Source organism: Protopterus annectens, chromosome 1.part1 (assembly GCF_019279795.1).
Source record: "Protopterus annectens isolate FY-2018-M chromosome 1.part1, PAN1.0, whole genome shotgun sequence".
Classification (NCBI taxonomy): Eukaryota; Metazoa; Chordata; order Ceratodontiformes; family Protopteridae; genus Protopterus; species Protopterus annectens.
Window position 1 is genome coordinate 526,689,543 of NC_056726.1, and position 21,285 is coordinate 526,710,827.

The 21,285-nt window shown below is 40.4% G+C and overlaps 1 protein-coding gene across 1 annotated transcript in view; it reads right to left on the reverse strand.

Moving 5' to 3' along the window:
- Nucleotides 1-3,162: 3,162 nt before the first annotated feature.
- LOC122806225 (interleukin-20 receptor subunit alpha-like) overlaps nucleotides 3,163-21,285 on the reverse strand; it is a 764,186-nt gene continuing 746,063 nt past the window's right edge. Inside the window, exon 7 of the mRNA XM_044076474.1 lies at nucleotides 3,163-6,520. Coding sequence (XP_043932409.1) covers nucleotides 5,657-6,520 — 864 coding nt within the window. The 3' untranslated portion in view covers nucleotides 3,163-5,656. The remainder of the gene's footprint in view (nucleotides 6,521-21,285) is intronic.

Sequence of the window (21,285 nt, forward strand, 5' to 3'; positions counted from 1 at the left end):
TGTGGGGCTGCCTCTGAGGACAGTGCTCTCCTCATAGCTTCGAAAGCCGCCCACCCATGATCCAAGGAAACCCTCTGCTCTGAAGAACCGGAAGGTCCCCCCGTACAACAGGGGTAGGCTCTGAAGCAGAGGTAGGAGCCAAACTCACATGCGCCGAGGCCCCGAGAGGAAGGATCAGATCCGAAGAAATCACAACTCAACTCTTCTCCCCAGACCCAACCAATGAATGTTGGCTCCTAGACCCCTCGGATGGCACCGAGGTAGTTGGAGCAGTCAGGGTCGAAGATCCTGGAGCAGGTCTTTGCTTCAACGGTTCCACCACAATCGGGTCTGTGCATTCCTGCTCCAATCTCGCAGCTCGGGTCGGAGGAGGAATCTAAATAGAAAGGAGAGGGCTGGTTGGATCCAAGGCCCTCTGGGTTGGTTCTGACAAAAGTTTTGCCAGAGCCAGTATCCTCAATAGTCTCTGCACCACACGATCCACATCCAAATCAGTGAGACTTTTAGAGGATTGAGATGATGGAGCTGGGATGCTGTAACCACCTCCTAACTTGCAAAACCGTCTCCGAAAACCAGTGGAGCCAAGGCAGACGGTTCCTCGGAACCAATAGGTTTGGAAACTGTTGGGAGACATTCTTGGTGCTTTCTTTAATGGCTCTGGTCCTTCTGAGGTAGAAGAGGATAATCTTTTTGCACTTTTGGTCTTGTCAGATGTAGGAGAAGTTGACTTTTTATGGAAACCTTGACCCTGTTCTAGGCCTTCTGTAAAGGAAGATTTAACCAAACCTCTTAATATCAATTTTATTTTCCTCTCATGAAGTACCCTGGAGCTGAAGGAGTGGCATATGGCACATGACTCCTGTAAGATAAATGCAGTCTGTGTGTCCATATGTGATTGACATCTTCTAGTTACATTTTGGGCACTTTTTGAAACCAGAAGGTTTACCTTCTTTAGCCTTGGACATTATAACAGTTGAAAAGACAACAATATAGTTCTGTCAATACAGTCCCTGCAGCTCTCTAGTTTGAATGAGCTGGAAGTAAATATGCAAAAATATCCACAATTAAGAACCGAAAAAGAGGTACACTACAAGAATCTCAGTCTATACCTTAACAATAAAACCTTTTTTTTTTTTTTTTGGCAACACAGAAGAAGAAAAAGCCCTCTAACTAAAACGAGCTCTGCTGTAATAAAAATTTTGAACTATAGTATTTTAAACTACTAAGAATCACACACGAAAAGGAAGAAAAAAGCCCCCTAACTTAAACGGGCTTTGGTGCTACAATAAAGAGCAAATTTTACAACAAACAGCTCACCTCTAAATTATACAAATTGCAACTGTTTGACCGAAGTGACAGTCACACTGCAAGCACACAGAGAAAGGCAATCTTGAAGTGATAGGAAAGCTAACCCAAGTAAAATGTTTTTAAAGTAAGTTTTTAACAAGTTCTATCAACTGTCAATGCAAAACGAAGTAATACTACTTGACTAACGGGATAGGGAGAATGTAGGCCTGGATACAAAATGACCAGAAATCACTAACTAGTACTACAAACTAACTTAACTATGCACTCTAAGAATTTTCACACCAGACACTACTAATCTAAGTCACTATTTTTAATGATAGTACAAAAAAGCAGAAGAAAAATGCATTCAACTTAGCCAGAGCTAGTAAAGTCACCCAATTTGTTTCAGCGGCAAACGAGATCTGGGGAAGGCACTAGAGCATCATGGGATAGGGAATAAGCCATGAGCTAGTTGAAGACCTCAAGCTTGTATAAACGGCCGAGTCAGAACAGAGGATTGGTTCCGAACCCATCAGTAAAGAATGAAGGCGAAATAGGGCAACTTCACATCAGTTGTTATAAAGAGAAAAATAAACGTGTATGCAATGTATAATTCATGAGAAAAAACATTACGGTGTTTTTTTCTTTTTTGTTAATACATGTGTGCTTATGTCTAAAGTGAAAATAAAGTCATAAAAAACATTACCAAGGTATGCACAATGTACAAAAATGCCTAGTGCCATGGTAAAAATGTTTTCAATGAAGAAACATATTTAAACTCTACAGGATCTACAACTTACCAAAGCAGGTCTTTGTTCTTTCCTTTAAGGCTTAAATCTAACTGCAATACAAACATCTAATTTGCAATGCATTTATGTTCCACATTTACATCTGCAAGATATATTCAAATTAAACAAAGTCTGGAAAGTATCTAAAGCTATATATACTTAGTTGATGCAACCCTAACATTTCTCATCACAACTCATCTTGCAACATGCTTATAAAATCAACAATCTCTTCTGCACCATCACTCAAATTATCTGTTAAACAGTCACAATTATGTAAATGACAGTTAAAGTCAGAAACTGCTCAGACATCTAGCAGCCATATGTGAACATGTGGAGAGAGCATGTGGCACAATGCACACATGCACAAAAGCTCTATATATTACCTGTGAAATTAAACTATCATTTCAGCAGATCCATTCTATATTGATTGAATCCGAGATGTAAAAAAAGCCTGCATCAAGTTTTAAATAAAGGAATCAAACAACCCATACCAACATGGATGACTGCAAGAAAAAACACAGTATATCTGTCTGAATAGATATTAAACCCAGGCTTCCATAACCGTAAATGGACCAAATAGACAGTCAAAACCATGGAGTTAATCTATAATTTTAGTTTGAAAAGCAAGGTTCCTGAAGTGCAGTGTTTATAGAAGTAACTGTGCAATGCAGGAATGGAAATGTAGTTTGTCCAACTAATGAAACTCATAGCTACAGCAGTTAAGGTTAGGATTAATACTACAATTAATAAAATACTTTTGCACTTTCTGGTACCTCTGCTTCACCATCTTGATGGCCATGATATTAATAGTGGTTGAAACATCTTGAGGACAGTAAAAGGTGCAGTTATGGTCCATATGGTACCCTTGCTCTGCAAAGTCATAAATGTGCTAACTGCATTACTATTCAGACCCAAAGAAATAGCTACATCACCAAATTCTACAGAGTATAAATAACAAAAATAACAAAAAGTATAGCTCAACATGAAGATAACCATAAAAAACAGTGTGAAATGAGACCCAGACTCAATGACAGTGATAATATCCAATTAAAAAGAAAAATTTCTTTAAAAAATCTAAAAGAACATGTCACACATAAAACACTGCCACCTTTATTAAATCAATTTATACAAAAATAAACATAAGAACACTATGCAAGCACTCTTAATGACTTGTAATAAAAAATATTTTACAGAAGATGCAAGTTTGGCCACACTGTACATATACTTTGCAGTTAATTAAAGCCCTGCCTAAAGTTCTTTCATAACAGCCATTTACCCCCTAAAATTACATACATAGGAACATAAATCTTGAAGAAATAATATAATAATTCAGAAGAAAACAATCATATTATTTGGTAATACAGTATCCATGCCCTTTTTAAATGTGTATTCCTTCATGGTACTTCCTTCTGGTGAATATGACCATAGGGCACTTCGCACTGGGAAACTTTTTGGTGCATAAAATGTCTGTGCATAAGTCTTATAAATAAATATGCTGGAAGCTGTGAATTAAGACTATTTTAACTGGATTACAACTTGCAGCATTATAATACGTACATGATGAGGACTGAAGGGGTCCTTGCTCTGTCTTGATAAAACTGAGGAAAAATATAAAGTTCTACTGCTTCATCAACTAAGTGTATGTTGAACACTATCACTCACAAACAAACATAACATAAAGTCAAATGCTTTGAGTTATTTTTCTTCTATTACACACATTTCCAACAAGTTATAGTCTGAAAAGATTGCTTTTGAAAGCTAAACTTAGTATTACGATATATTATCAGAAATGTGAGCCATTGTTTGCTCATGTAAAACTAGGAAGAACTGGAAATGCCCACTATACCAGCAGACCAGCTCATTGACAGTTTCACATATGCATGCATATAAATTCCATTACACAAAGATATAATTTATTTCTGGTTTTAAATTATGGTTTTTCTGTACAGATGTAAATATGCAGGGCCATTATTCACTTTATTAAAAAAAAATTCCTGTAAAAATATAACTCTGTTGAGACAAATGTGTCCCGATATCAGTTGCTGTACAAAACTAGAAAAGTGAACTGGCCTGAAGTTGTTTGCTTGTACAACAGCAAGGAATGAGGTTTTAGGTTTTCTTGATGTACACACCTGTGTCCACTTATGGCAGTGGCATGTCATATTTTAGAAAACAACAGGCTTTCAAAGTAAGAATTATAATCGTGCAAACTTACTCAGCAAAGCAGTGCACTGCAATGGCATTTCTTCTGAAATTCCAATACTATCCTAATGGTTGACAATGAGTATTAACCTGCAAGGAATTTAATTATGGTACAGAGCCAGAAAAATATTGCTGCTTAAGTCTTGTAAAGCCATTAGCCATTTCCATGTTAACATTAAAGACTTTTTTTTTTCATTGCAGAAGATGGTAAAGGAACATGTTCACATTTAAGGCCAAAGCAACTGCAATTCACATATTAAGTGCAGCTTATCAGAGTTGCATTAATTGACATTCCCGTTTCAAAAGACCTACTGTCATGCGTGTTTTTCCTTTGAAATAAGAAGCTCTGTGGAAGCATCCACGTTACACTTTCTACCTGGTATTGTTCTAACAGGGAAATCTGCATACACTTTGACTGCTATGGATGAGACTGCTCCACCTTTTATTTTAATTTCATTCATGCAGGAAAGTTCCGTCTTGATAGTACAGGTACAGGCTATAGAAAGGGTAGATGCACATTTCTTCTCAAAGGAAGTACACACTGTACTTCACTTGAAAGATTTATAAAAAACTGGATTACCAAGGAAAGCAGCAAAGCCTGCCAGAAAACCAATTTGCTATATACAATACAATATTAAGGCTTTGGTACCACACTACAAAAGTTATATTTGAGATTTAGTCTTGAAAAATGTAGGTGTGTTATCTGTAGGCAATATGAATATCATTTTGTTGGCACAGATCAGAAAATAGGATCTGAGAGCAACCTTAGCCATGAAACAACAATGGTCTGTTCTCTATAAAAATTATTGTAGAATGACGAAGTATGAAGGAAAGAATCCCCATGATTATTAATTAACAGTGTGTGCCAAACTGTGTTCTGTACTTTTAAAATGTAACCATACGTCCTTCATATCCAGGGTTGCTAAAACGGATAAGGCAGCCATAAAGCATCATACAAAATTTATGACAAAATGCTTTGCAGTACTACTGTTGCAACCTTATACTCTTAGCCAGATCAAGTACAACGTCCTATGTTTCTGCTATCTAACAGCAAAACCACAGTGAGGTGCAAAGAATGAGATACCATTTCTGCTGCATCAGGGATGATACCTCATTTCCACACTACACTCATAATTAACAGTAACAGTGATGGCATCTCTCCAGTAATTTTCTTTGTCTCATATATATATATATATATATATATATATATATATATATATATATATATATATATATATAATGATTGCTAAAAGCAGTAAAAGGCAAGGCAGGGCAGGCTCACCAATGGAAAAAATCACAACAGTAATCAGGCTGGATTAGTCATCATAGTGAATTTCTTAGTAATTTTGCCAGCAAGGAATAATCTTCACAGAGGTGTTCTATTCTTCCAATTGTATGCGCAGTCCCCAGTCTTCTTTAAATTTTATGAGACAGATTTCTTCATCTTCTGATGGTTCTTCTGATGTCTGCTTCATATATACTTTAGATAAAAGTCCCACCTGAGAATCTTGTTCAGAGTCAAGCCTCTCACTGTCTTCATCATCTTCTTTATTATAAGCATCATTTGTTACGGTTGATAAGGAAGGAATGTGCAGCATACGAGAATGAGGGTCCCAGTCTATAATATTTGTTTCCTGTGCTACCACTGTAAGCTGCTGCTCTTCCTCAAAAGCCAAGTTTCCATCATGCGGACGATTTTTTGGCTCCATCCTCATCTGAATATCCCATTTCTTTGGGCTGAAATGCAGCTTTGCAGATTCATTCTGAAGTCCTTGGTTTATTGGTGATGCTTGTATATTATTTAGGGTTTTAAGTGAAATAACCTCACAGGTATTACCTTTTGCAGACAGCTCATTTTCCTTACTGTCCCGGGGCTCTTGTCCATGGATAGAGTAAGCCTCAGAAGGTCGTAGAACGATTCCATAGTCAAGCGAATCTTCATCTGCAATATTTTGAGGGTGACTGCACTCAGTATTGCATATACTATTGTTCTCTGTGGCTTCACTTTTGAGAGAAGCATTTTTTATTTCTTGGCATGTGTACCCTAGGTGACGTACTGCTAAGACCTCTGCACAAGATTCATTTATTAGGCCTGTTGAGTCCTTAATGGCCTTCAGATTATTGCATGCTCCTTTTTGTATATTTGTGGAATTCCAAGGAGGATACTCTATGTTTAAGGTGATAAACTTTATGTTCTCATGATCTAAACAATTTGTCTTGAACTCAAGTGGATGATGTAATAACTGCAAAAAAAAAAAAAACATAATATGCAGAAAATTAATAAGAGATTGTTTCAACAGGATCACTTATATCTTTGTGTAATTCTACAGGTCAGTTACACTACACTTTAACCAAAGGAAATGGTACAACAAAATCAGTCCTCAGAGCAGGTTTCATGACCAATTTGCATCTCAGTGACATGAATGTGCATGTTCCCCTCTGGATATTTAATGCATTAAAATGTTTCACAGCTTTCTCTGCATTTCTGAGACAGTGCAATCTGTAATCCTCCCTGCTTACTTCTATTTTGTTTTGTTTAATTCACTTTACATGCATGGAATGTTACCTTGGAATTTTGGCGAATGACAGGCATGAAGCCAGCCTTATCTTTAAACTACCCTTTGTAGGTAGAATATAAATTACAAAGAATAAAGGCCACCTACATCCTGGGGATTCAGTTAACTGTGTAACAAGCAAAAAAGATTCACCTCATGCAAAGAACAACAGTGGGGAATCAGTTATTTAACTGGCAGCCAGGCAGAATAGATTCATCTGAGGCAAAGGAATTTACTTTCAAGTATCAAGCAAGAAACACTTACAAGAAATATCTGTACACAACAAGTGGTGTTTCTAATTTGTGTATGTAGGCAGGGAAAGACACTTCATCCGGGAAATACACAAATGCCTTTGTTCCATTTTCTCAGTGTTTTTGGGTCTCTTTGACGTCATTAACTATGTAAAGGTAGCAGACATGTTTGTGATGAAAAAAACCTGTGAATGGAGTGATAATAAGAAGTTATGTATCTACCATAACGTTCCATGTTAGTTGTCTTCTTCTCACCTTCATTCTTGCTGGTTGGGACAGCGTCCCTAGCACCTCAATCCTGGGTGGCTCATCGGAACAGACTCTTCAGAACAGTGGAACCAAAATCAGCTCTGCTCCTGGAGGCCATATCCAGCTTATAATGTGAAATGAAGGTATGTGGATTAGCCCAGGTAGCTGCCGCACAAATAATTTCCATTGGCAATCTAGCCTGAAAAGCCACAGAAGTAGCTAAAGCTCTGGTGGAGTGACCTTTGGGTTTAGCAGGAAGGTCTTTATTTCTCAACTGACATATAAAGGTAATAGTAGAAGACAACCACCTAGATAAGGTGACTTTTGACACTGGCATGCCTTGTTTTCCTTCAGCGTAAGACAGGAACAACTGGTCTGATTTTCTGAATTGCTTGGTTCTAAGCAAGTAAAAGCGTAATTGTCTATGGATGCCCAACTGATGTAATTTGTATTCTGCCTTGCTGGAATAATTTGGAAAGAAAACGGGCAGTTCAATGGACTGATTCAAATTACAATCAGAACTAACCTTTGGGAGAAAGGAAGGATTAGTCCGAAGAGAAACTCTATCATTGTGAAAAACTAGGTAAGGAGGACGAACACAATGAGCCTGAAGTTCAAAACCTCTTCTGGCCGACGTAACTGCAACCAAAAGAAGGGTTTTCCAAGAAAGAAACTTCAAGGAACAAGAAGCTGCCGGTTCAAAGGGGGGCAGTATCAGGGAAGCTAAAATCAAATTCAGATCCCACGGAGGCAGGGGATCTCTTACTGGGGGCCTGAGTAGAGTGATCCCCTTCAGAAAGGCTTTACAAAGCTTATGGGACGTGATGCTTGAATCAGATAGGCCCGTATGAAAGTTTGAAATTGCAGCTAGCTGAACTCTAATCGTGACAGAAGAGAATCCAGTTCGAAAAAGTTCTGCTAGAAAATCTAAAATATGGTGCACAGGGGCTGAGAAGGGAACTATAATTCTGTTCTCTGCCCATAAGGAAAAACGTTTCCACTTACTAGCATAAGTCTTTTTAGTGGTCAACCTATGCGAGGATAAGATGATTTCACGCACCAAATGGGAGATGTTGGGAAGCCTGGCTAAAGTCGGAAGTGGAGAAACCAAGCAGTGAGCTGGAGAGATTGAAGAGATTGGTGCAGCCCACCCGACTGATGGATCAGATCATCTGGAATTGGGTCCAGGGTCCAGGGCTGCTCCAGAAGGTGATGATGCAGGAAGGGGAACCAAATTTGTCAAGGCCAGTAAGGGGCAATGAGGATCATCTTGCATCCCAGTGTGGTAGCTTTCTGAATTAGTTTGGGAATCAGGGGGAATGGAGGGAATGCATAAAGAAGTCCCTGGGGCCAATCGTGAACTAGAGCGTCTCTGGGGAGGTGTCCGGGAAGAGGTAGGAGAGAGAAAAAATTGTCGCACTTGCTGTTGAAGGAGGTGGCAAAAAGGTCGCAGAAAGGCTGACCCCATTTGCGGAAGATTCTGTCCGCCACAGTCTGATTGAGAGACCACTCATGAGGCATGAGAATTGCTCTGCTCAGCTTGTCTGCTATAACGTTGGACTTCCCAGGGATGTGCGCTGCTATCAGAAACCATTGGGAAGAGATCGCCCACTGCCAAAGTCTGAGTGCTTCTCGACATAAGGGGTATGACTTCGTTCCGCCCTGCTTGTTGATGTACCATACCACTGACATATTGTCTGTTTGAATTGCAATGGTCCCGGTGGGAAGAGAGTTCTGAAGAGCTTGCAATGCTAAAACCACGGCTCTCATCTCCAAGACACTGATATGCAGATGGTACTCATGAGGCTGCCAGGTGCCTTGGACTGTTCTGCCCTTAATATGCCCCCCCCCCACCTGATCAGTGAGGCGTCCGTGGTCACCGTTGGCTACTGGGGGAGGAAGAACGAATGGTCTGCCCTGGTGTAATGATGGGGAAACCATCCATCAAACAAGTTGGTTTTTGCATGACTGTGTGATCATTATCCTGTGAGACATCGGGAGTTGCTGGAAAGACCATTGTGTGAACAGCATCCACTGAAGAATCCTCATATGAAAGCGTGCGAGGGGGACTAGTATTATAGCCGCTGCCATGAAACCCAATGTTTTTAGGACAAATCTGGCCTGAATCTTTTTGCATCCTAATAAGACCTGTACATGTCGTCGAATGGCTAACACTATGTTTACTGGTAGAGTCGCTGACATGTCCTTTGTGTTTAAGTTTGCGCCTATAAAGGTGATAGATTGACAAGGAGACAATGCAGACTTTTCAAAATTTATTTTGATGCCTAGAGTGGAGCACGTTTGGATGGTGTAGTCTCTGGCTAGCAGCAGGTGATGCCTGGTGGTTGCAGTAAGGAGCCAGTCATCTAAATGTGGAAATACCTGGAATCCTTGACGTCTCAAGTGAGCAGTGACTACTGCCAAACATTTGGTGAACACCCTGGGGGCTGTGGTGAGATCAAAGGGCAGCGCTCTGAACTGATAATCACTGGCTCCCAGCCGGAAGCGGAGGAATCTTCTGGAGTGCCTGTGCATTTTGATATGGTAATACGCATCCTGAAGATCTATGGAGCACATCCAATTGTCCTGACCCAGAAAGGGCAAAATGGACTGTAGCATGACCATACAGAACTTCGTTCCTTGAACAGACCTGTTTAGTCTGCTGAGATCCAGAATGGGTCTCCAATCCCCTGTCTTTTTTGGTAGCAAAAAGAACCTTGAGTAAATTCCGGATCCTTGTTGGTCTGCTGGGACTAACTGGATGGCTACTTTTCTTAGCAGTTTTGAAATTTCTTGAACTGCTTGATCCCTTAGATTGGGTGGAACATCTGGAAGGGATTTGTTGGGAATGTAGGGAGTGCAAAAGAAGGGGATTTTGTAGCCTTCGGATATGATAGAAAATACCCATTTGTCTTTTGTTATACTTTGCCAGGCTTCTGGGTACAGCGATAATCTTCCCCCGACTGCCTCCGAAGGTGGACAGCCGGGCAGCACTTCAGGGATGCTGGAAGGTCCTGTCAGAGAAGGATTCTCTTTGGCCCTAATTTGGCGGACCCCCTCTGCCCCTAGGGCGGGGATCTATTGTTGTTCCCTCCTCTGCCCCTGGAGGGGAACTCTCCACGTGTGTCAGGCACGGCTCCCTGGGATTTCCGGAACCACATCTTCCCACTCTTCTGACCCTTGGGATACGGTCTTGAAGGAGTGGAAAAATGGACTCCAACGGCAGAGAGAGTCTTGCCTTCCTGCTCACACCTGGTAAGGGTATCCTTCACCTGTGGTCCAAACAGAGCAGAACTATCAAAGGGGGTGTTGGTGAAAGACGTCTTAAAGGGTTCCGCAAAGTTGCATAACCGCATCCAAGCGTGTCTCCTCAAAGTCACACCTGTGCCTGCAGCCCTACTCGCTCCATTGGCTGCATAAGAGATGAGCCGCATGGAGGAGTTTACTACAGAATTTAGAGTCGCCAGCTGGGAGGCAATCTTAGCCTGAGCCCCCGCAGCTGATGGATCTTGAAGGGTATCTCCTAACTCTTTAAGGAGATCCCTTTGAAGGTGGGTAAAATGGCACAAATAGTTCAGAGACCTCATGGAAAAGGTCGCTGAGGAAAACATCTGCTTCCCATATCTGTCCATCGTCCTAGATTCCTTATTAGGGGGATGGACAGGCGAAGAAGTTTCAGCCAACTCCTTTTTAGTGGCCGCTGCTACCACCATAGCATCAATGGGAACACCCTTGGTCAGAAATTGCTTGTCCAGAGGGGCGGTGATGAATTTTGTGGGTCTACGGGGAGCTGGTTCCATTGTGTCTGGAGCTGACCACGCCTTTCGAGCCACCACCGACATCAGTGGATCGAAAGCCGGAGACACCCAGGAGGTGGAGGGTTGGGAACCAAACGCGTCCAGGAATACCGACTCATCCTCGGAAGGGTTAAGGGTAGTCCAGTTCCCCCTTTCCCTAAGGATTTCATGGATGTCTGAGAAGGAGACGTCCTCAGAAGGGGATCTCGGGGACCCTTCCGACTCCTCCAAATTGGTATCTGAAGTGACAGACTCAGGGGAGTCAACATGCTTCCTCTTGCATTTTCTCTTTCAAGGGGGCTCCTCTGAATGAACAGGGGAGTCCTCGGAAGAGGAAGATACACACAATAGGGTGTCCTGGAGCGCTTGTTCCCCACGCTTGGGGTCTGGAGGAGGGGCAGAGGCAGGAGCAGGCACCATGGGGGGAGGAGCCCATGAGGCCGAACGTGAGGCTGACTCAGATGCCAGCACACTCCTCATGACCTCAAAGGTGCCCCTTCCCAATGCCATAGAAGGCTCCGGCTCCGAAGAGACCGGAATCCTTCCTGGCACCGAAAGGGACAGCTCTGAAGCTGATGTAGGAGCTGAACTCACCTGTGCCGAAGCTCCAAGAGGGAGAATGGGGTCGGACAAGGGTCCGATGCCACTCGGCCCCTCAGGGCCGACGAGGGAGTCCCGGCACCCAGATCCCTCCAAGGACGGCACCATGGAAGAGATCGGAGCCAACAACGGCACCCAAAAGGGAGGTATCGGTTCCGACGGACCCACGGTTCCAGCCACAGCATGCTCCGGCTCTGAACTCAAGGGATGAGTCGAAGGAGGAACTATTGGAGAAACACGTTGAGCTGAACCCTGGTTAGAGGGGCTGGATAGCATTTTTGCCAGGGCCTGCGACTTTAAAAGCCCGCTCACCACTCTCTCCAAATCATGGTCAGATAGCCTAGACAACCGAGAAGAGTGGGATCGATGACTCTGCTCAGATTGCAATAAGGGTGACCCTGGAGCCGAGTGTATTGACTCCAACGATGGTGACCTGGAGTGTTTCCGACTCCCTAACGGTTCCAATGGAAGAGTCGGAGCCGACTGAGACATAGGTACTTCGGCTCCAGTTGGAGCCGAAGTTGACATAGAGATAGGTACTTCGGTTCCAGCCGGAACCGAAGTTGAAGCAGAAGCCATACCCGGCGACAGCTCCGAGCTGGGAGCCGACGGCTTCGATGGCCTAGAAGGTTTCACTGACTGAGTCTTGGCCGGTGATCCTTCAGGTTTAAGCAAACCACTCAGGATAAGCTTATTCCTACGCTCCTGCAGAACTCTTGGACTAAAGACGTGACACACCGAGCAAGAGTCCTGCAGGTGTAGGGAGCCCAAGCAGTAGACACAAGAAGTGTGACCATCTGTCAGAGACATTTTTTGACAGCATGAGTCACACTTCTTGAATCCCGACACTTTTGTATCTTTAGACATTCCTGTAAAGGAAAATCAAATACAAATAACAAGTAGAGTGGAGAGTAGGTAACTGAAAAAAAATACACACAATTCACACAAGTTACCACACCTTAACAGCACACACACACACTAATTAAGAAGACCTACAAGCTACCACAATTTACTAAAAGGAAAACTTTTGTCTACCTTAAAAATAAAACAATGATAAGCCTCTAACTAAAATGGCTTACTTTGAAAGGTAAACGGGGGTGGAGGAGGGAAAGGAAAAACTCTCTAAGGAGAAAACAAGTTTAGAAGGGGGGATAAACACTAACAAACTGCTATCGAATCTACTCTGAGCTATAACAATAAAAGTATACCTAACAAGTACAAAAAGGTCCTAAATATAAGAACAAAGTGAAAATTACGACCTGAGCCAGTAAACGCAACCTCGTAGCAGAAGCGGCAAATGAGATCTGGGTATCTAGCACCAGGTATCATGGGATATAGGAGGGGGCCTCTAGCCAGTAAGCAGCTATCGAGCTTTTGAAGATGGCCGAGTTGGAGCCGAGGATCGGCTCCAAACCCAACCAGCAAGAATGAAGGCAAAATAGACAACTTAACATTAGCTGTTATGAAGCAATCACACAAGCGCACACACACACACACACACACACACACACACACACACACACACACACACACACACACACAAGCATCAGCACTTAACTCTTCTTGATAAACTGCTGACTAGGAAACAGGAGATTCACCGCTACATGCAGTCCCATGTGTGCATCTACTCCGGAGTTTTCTGGCTTACCTATCTATACACTGCTTCCATCACTAACTTCATACAGCTTACTTCACCCATTTCAAGATATCTCAGTTGCACTTTTCTTCTCTTATTTATTATTCTGCATACCTCAACTTATTTAGACTACACAATGCATGCTACTACCTAATATACTATTCGTGACATTTCTTCTTTCTTTTATGTTGATTTTTGATTACATTAACAATCTGCCAGCTCCCAATCTGCAGGCATGTACTCTGTATTTTATTTTATTTTCTAAGCACCTACTCTAGAAGCTACCACAAAAGAGTGAAGACCTACAACTCATTATAACTGATACATAGATTGCTCTTGACAGGCTAAGACACTTTTTATTGTAACAAATGTTACGTTTCTTCTACTTGTCTGAATGTATACTCCCCTTTTACTCATTCTGACTAACAACTTTTATATGTGTTTTTTGTATTTCTCCAAATGTGTAGGACTTCTGGTACTGTGAAAGGGATGGACCCTCTTTCTGTGTCAAGGCACAATTTAATTTCATGAAATTAGTATTGCTTCAGTCCTTGTGGTTTCCAAGAGTGCTCTTCTTAGCACCCACAATGTTCCCAGAACTGCCTCATTCTGTAGATCACATGGAGTTAAACATACTGATAGCTTATTTAAGTATCCTTGAAAATCCTTTATTAACATTGTTGTTCCTACTACTATTGGAACCATCTGGGTATCTTTATTTCACACTGCTCTAGTTTTTGCTTGTGTATCCTGGTATTTTATGACTATATATCTCTGTGCTGACCAGGAACTGCAGTTGTTAGCTGTAGCTATTTCAATAATTAATTATACTTTTGTCCCTTTTTTTTTACTACTATATCTATTTTTCTTGTATCTACTTCCTTGACATTTGGTTTTGGATGATACCATATGCCCAGTACTTCTTCATTTTCAGTAATTCTTTGTGGTTTGTGTTTCCCATACTTCTCAGCAACCTATATTTTGTAGTGTTTGCATAATCTCGCATACTCCTTAATGTAACACTCCCTTGGTTGTGGGCATAAATATACCATAATCAGTGACAACATGAGTACTTGTTTCTAGTCCTTTACTAGAGAACACTATATCTGCCTGTATCTCCCACTTTTTCTATAGATTTTTGAAAAAACTGAATGAACACCTAGCTGCCATTATTAACCTTCCATTCTTGGTTTAAATGCACCTTTACTTAGCTACTCACGATTTAAATCTCGATCGATATGTAGTTCTAGCATTTCTCCGTACTTACACTGTAACTGTGAGCTTTTCAGTTTTCTCTCCTTTTCTTCTGGTCAGTCTTTATATTCTTTATAGTCTTTATTTTGCTTTTTTGGCACTTTCTGTTGGTACCTGTATTTTTACTCACTTCTGGTTTGATTCCCATACCCGCTCCTTTCCAAAATACACGTACTATCTATGCAAAGATGTCATCTTAACCTTTTCTTCATGGTTTAAGAGTTCCACTTTGTTTGGCTGTGCTGATATAAACAAATATTTAGTAGCCCTGAGACAGCAGGCTTACACATAAAATCAGTTTTAAGTAGGCTCATACCTCCTTCACATTGAGGGACATATAACGTCACCATATACTATTTTCTACATTTCATCTGATAAACATGAAGTAGTTTTCTTTTTTCCTGTCCATCTCAGTTAACACTTTTTGGGGGTAAACAGTCAGTCACACCAAAGCTGTAAGTTACGACAGGAAAGCAAACTGAACTTTATTCCTAGCAGTTAACGCAGTTTTTAATATTAAATTTTAGACTTCTAAAATATTCCTTCCTAAGCTTTTGCTCATATTTGTTCATGCTGTATTGTTGATCTTTCCTTCTGTATCAATCAACTGATATCCCCTCACATTATCTCTGTTCAGATATAACCCATTTCAGTTTGCTTATGGCCTCACACTGCAATCTCCTACCTCACTAATTTTCTCTCTGCTTAGTATAGCCTGAAAGCTCCCCATTTATGCATTCTGTACAGGTTATGTACCATTCAAACAGGGCCACTATAACTTCTACTGTCAAGCAACTATATCTTCTACAAATTAACCTTCCCCACACTTCCAAAATACTCCCTCCTCTTATATGGTCCTTCTACTTCAGCCTCCATTTCAGAAGTGACTACCAAAAACAACCTCACTTTGAACATGAAAACACAATCCCGATTTGCCTTTTTATTTCACTTATTTACACTTTCTATTACTTCACAGTGACATTCAAACTGTACTTGCCCAACTCTACCTAGGACTCTCTCTACTAACAAAGGGCTATTAATTGTTTATAGTATCATACAGTCTGGTTTAAAACCTTTGTTGAGCTTGGACTTCTAAAATGGCTGCACACTGATCAACAGTTTAACTTCAGCTCTCCCAGTGTAAAAACAGAAACTGAGAAAAAGGAGTGACATTGAAACTGTTTTTGGGGTAAAATGTAGCTTCTGCCTAGTACTCTGAATGCCAACAAAGAAGACATTTAAAGAACCTGAAAGAAAATCAACCAGGAAAGGAGAGGACACAACACTGACAGGGAAGAATTCTGCAGCTGTTCAGCAAAAAAGCAGTTCAAGCTCCAGCTTTGGTACAAGAGATGGCTTCCAGTAACTTGGAGAAAAAAAAGAAATAAAATGTGCTCAGAGTTATTAAAATAAATGAAACACTGAAGGAGTATATCAAATCAAATAAAAGCATGGAAAATGAAAGAAGCCTAAACAGCTATTGAAATGAACTGATAAAACTGCAAAAATCAGAGGTCAAAATGAAGAAAAGGCTGGCTGAGTATGAGACTGCTCAAGAAGAACTGTTTCAAAAAAAGGATGAGTTAGAGGACAGAGCAGGCAGAGAAAACCTGATATTTTCTGCTGTACCAAAGAAACTGGAATGAACAGAAAAAATTAATTTTATGAAAGCACAAATAAGTAACTGGATTAGTATTCCACAGCAGGATTTCTTAAGTATAGGGCACACTGTATGTATGCATCAAACCTGGCCATAAGAAAGCAGTCAAGACCTGGATTAGCAAAATATGCAATCATACTAGCAGAAAGAGTTGAGCCTGAAAAAAACTGTGGCAGAACGGGAAACTATTAAACACTGGAGTCAGTAGAGTGTTTGCGGAAAATGATTATTCACTGTACACCAGGCAGAAGAGAAGCACATTTATCTCAGCAAATAGGGAATGTTGATAGGCAGGTGTGATATTCAAGCTATTGCATCCAGTTGTCTTAAGAATTTTTTTTCCTGGAGTATCAAAGTTATTTTTTTTTTATGCAGAACAGGCTAAGGAGAAAATCCAAAGTTTGTCCAACAAAAAGTGAGCCATCAAACAGAAGGGGACTCTGCTTTTCATTTTTCTGATAATAAAGGCCATAGAGAGACTTTGCCACTGAAACCTTTTCCAATGTTTCAAAGGAAATTACTTGATATACAGAAAAAAGCACAGGAGTTGGCTTGAAGAATCAAGAGTACCTCAGACATGAACTGGAGTCTGGGCTTGGGAGATGGAAATGAACAGAAAGAAAACCAGAACACTAAAATTAGTGAATAAATGTGAGACTATAAAACACCACTCACATTAAGTATGGCTTTACAAGAAAAACTGGCTAAGAAAGATTGGACTTTCATTGAGTTTGTTAAATGTGGGAGACTGAAAGCATATACCCCACTTCATGTCATTAATGTCTGGAAGGACACTAAAGGGAAAAAATGAAGGCAAAAAGATTAACTGTAAGTAAGAAAATTGTTGTTCTTAGAATTTGTATAAAACATTTCATGATATAAATTGCATGTTATATAGTAAAGTATTTTCAGTGACTGTTGTATGTGATAAAGATAACAAAGCAAACAAGTACTCTTTTTTCTGCTTTAGTTTTAAGAAATGTAGGAATTACAATGAAGAAAAACAAGAACAGCTGGACAAAAGCATATTCATGTTAATATCCTGTAATCTTGGGATGGGGTTGGGATATAAAAGTGCACTAATTACAATATATATTGAGTTGAGATGTTTTCTCTTACTTTTGCATATGTGAATGTCTGGACTAATGCCCATGACTTAGTCTAATAAAAAGTTTCTTGTGTAAGCATGTGTGCTAAAAAGTAAGAGACTACTTTGAATGTAATGAAAAGTTTTTCTTTAAAAAAATAAATGTTCAGTGTGAGTTTGGAAATCTGCAGAATGGGTAGATGTACCTTCTGGTCTTATGTTTCAATGGAGACAAGTTGATTACAGGCTCAGGCAATAAACCTTGAGAGCTCTGGACATTGTTTGCTGAGAGAAACATAAAACCAAAAGGTATAGGTCAAGCAACTTAGTGAAAAATAAAGTTTGAAATTATTGGAAGTGAATAAGAGATAGCAGTGTTCCTGGTATGTAAACACCTAAGTGCATTTAATAGAAGAGTGTATAATTTAGTTTTATTTTAAGATACCCAGTGCACTTTTTTCTTAAGGCTAAAAGCTAATGTTTTCTGAAAGTCTACTATCTGTTTTTCTCATCTTGAAGGGGAATAAAGATAATACAAGAACAGACAGCAATTAGTGTAAGTAGTAGCACAGGCTGTAACATGTATAACCTTACTTTTAGGTTGGATAATGTCTGTAGGTACAGCTGTCAGTTTGGGAAATTGTTCATCTTAGGAGGATTCAACTTATTTATTTGAAGATGTACATAGTTTTGTAAGTTTGTTTAAAGTTAAAGGTTCTGGGGTGTGTTTTTAAGTGTTTCATTACAACAAAAAGTCTTGTAAAATGTGGCATAGGTTCAAATGAAGATGACAAGAAACAACAGCATAAAGGATCAACCTGCCAAACATTAGCTGGAAATAGACATTTACAAAAGATGACATATATAATATATGGGTATTATAACTTCTTATCACAATGGCTACTCTATCCATATTATTTTAGAACATGAAAAGCCTCATGGGTACAGATGAAAAGGTAAGAGTACTGAACTGAATTATATTAAGAAATGCAGAGTGCAAATAGCAATGCTACAAGAAACACATTTGGAAAAGGCATGTAAATTTGATAATGAAAGGATTTCAGTATGGATATTCATTAGAATATTAGGAACAAAGAAAAGTGGAGTACTTACACAAATTGCTAGAAGAACTTCAATACTGACACAAAGAGAAGAAAAAAAAGATAACGGTAGATGTGTGGTACTAAGGGGCTACTGGCAAGGGAAGAAGATTACACTGACACATATTTATATTTCACCTAAAATTACTATTATGAAGCTTAAGAAAATTTTGGGAGAAATAATCAGCTTTCATCAGGAAATATTACTTATATAGGACTGGAACTTGAGTTGCAACAGTGAAGATGTATCTACAGGACCTAAAAGGGAAAATATTGCAAAAGAGGGTAGATTTCTGAAAAAAATATGAAAATATTTGGTATGGAAGACATGAATTCTACAGTAGGAACTCTGAGAGAATTTACATATTATTCTCCAAGATACAAAACTGGGATAGACTAGACAGAATTTATATTTCACAGGAACATGTGCATTTAGTTGAAAAGAAAGTAGAGTTTAAAATAGCATAAAAATAAAAGAAAGATCTGATTGAGAAGTAAGAATTATTATTAAGATGGGCCAATAAATGTTAATGTATTGCAGAATAAGGGGCATCAAACAGAATAAGGAGATGTACAACTGCAGAATTTAAAAAAAAACTGCAGAATTTTAAAAAGAAAATAAGGCAGTATCTGGATAATATGCATACATTTGGAAAGATTGCCATTAAGCAACTGTTTTTTTATATTAGCTCCCTAAGTTTGGCAACAACCCTTTCTAATTTCTGTTGCCTAGTCACTATGCTAACTGTCTTTGTGTAAAGCAGAAGAATGCAGAAATCAAGAAATAGCTCAAATGAAAATATTTATGGAAAACTTCTTTATGTGAAGGTTAGAGGTAGATGATGCTCAACAACTAACAGTTAAGACAGGAGAAGATGAGCTAAAAATTGTGACAAATAATCAATCTACAGGAAAGTCTCCAGGAATAGGTGGTATAACTATGGATGTTTGGAAGCTGGGAGGGAAGAAAGTGATAAAGATCTGGAAGGTTTTAACAGTATTTTAAAAGTAGGGAATGCACCAACATCTTGGAAGAAAGCTATGGTTGCTGTAATACCTAAAGACCATAAAACCTATCTGGCCCAGGTTCATAAGGCCCATTTCAAGTTTAGACCATAGTGACAAAGTGTTTATGTCTGTAATACCTAAAAGAATGGCAAATATGTTGCCAAAATTGACAGATATGGATCAATGTGGTTTTGTGGAGGGGAGACAAACATTTGTAATAGGTGACACTATCGTCAGGCACACTGACATCCTGCTCACCAGGCTGAACAAGGAGAAGGTCACGGTGAGCTGCCTGTCGGGCGCTAGGATCCGCCACATAACACAAGCACTCAGGTCACTCCAAGGCAAGTACAAATATGACTCAGTCATTGTCCATGCTGGTGTGAATGACCTGAGACGTACGTCCCTGGACTACATGAAAAGAGACATAGAGGAGCTCTCTGAACATGTAGCCAGGCCGGTATGACCCTGACCTTGAGTAGCATCTTACCCTCACCAAGAATTATGCCACAATATGAAGACAAGATGATCAATTTCAACAACTGGCTTAAGTGTTGGTGTCATTCAAAGGGGATCCAATGCCTTTCAGCCTGGGATGACATGCTCGACAAGCCACGATGCTTCGCTAGGGACGGCTTGCACCTGTCACCCCTGGGCTTTCGGATATTGGCAAAGGCTCTTGCTACCCCCATAGTGCCTTTTTTAGGCAAGGCTCAAAAGACAAACCCACCTCCATAGGTATCACAAGGGATAAGAAACTAAGAGTAATGCTACTCAACGCCAGAAGTCTAAGCCTCAAGATGCATGCACTCGAAACTCTCCTTAGCATGGAGAACATCGATATCTGTGCAGTAACAGAAACCTGGTTCAAGGCTCCCGAGAGCACCCCAGCACTACCAGGTTATACCTCATACCATGCTTTTCGGCCCCAAAACTTGGACCGAACCACAAAAGGAGGGGGAGTATCAATATTCGTCAAAGATATCCACACCTCCAGGTTGGTGGCACAGCATGAAGCATCAGAGACTATCCATGTGCAACTAACTGTGGGTAAAACTGCCTTCCAGTTTATAGCCTGTTGCAGACCACCCTCCCAAACACAGGAACCCCACTTGGCCTTCCTGAGAATACTGGAAAATATGAAGGTCTCTCCAAACACCATTATATTGGGCGACTTCAACTACCCAAACATAGACTGGGAGCATTACTCTAGCTCCAACACCCTAGCCCAAAGGTTCCTAGAATTTATAAACTCAAATGCTATGGAACAACTTGTTACCACTCCCACAAGAGGGGAAATCATACTGGACCTGATCATCACCAACATGGGGACATTATGCTCCAGACCAGAAGTGTATCCCTCACTGGTAAGATCAGTCCATAAACTAATCTCACTGGATATTCACATCCCGACCCCACCCCCTGCCCAGAAAACCACAGTGAAAAACTTCTCTAAAGCAAATTTCACACGCCTCAAAACCGAGGCAAAATCCTTCAAAGCCCCCGGGCCTGTGGAAAATACGACCCAGACCACAGAATCCTTTATAAACACATTCTATGAACACCTTCAGGAATGCATGGATCATGCAATCCCAAATAAAACCAAGACCCAATCCTCCAAAGGCAGACGTCCTGTCTGGTGGACCCCAGCCATAAACAATCTATACAATAAAAGGAGGAAGCTACTACATGATAGAGCAAAATCCCAAAAAGGGAAGGCATCTCTGATCAGTATTAGCAAAAAACTACGGGCACTCATAAAATCGTCTAAGGCCAGCTTCGAGAGAAAAATTGCACAGGACACAAAGTAT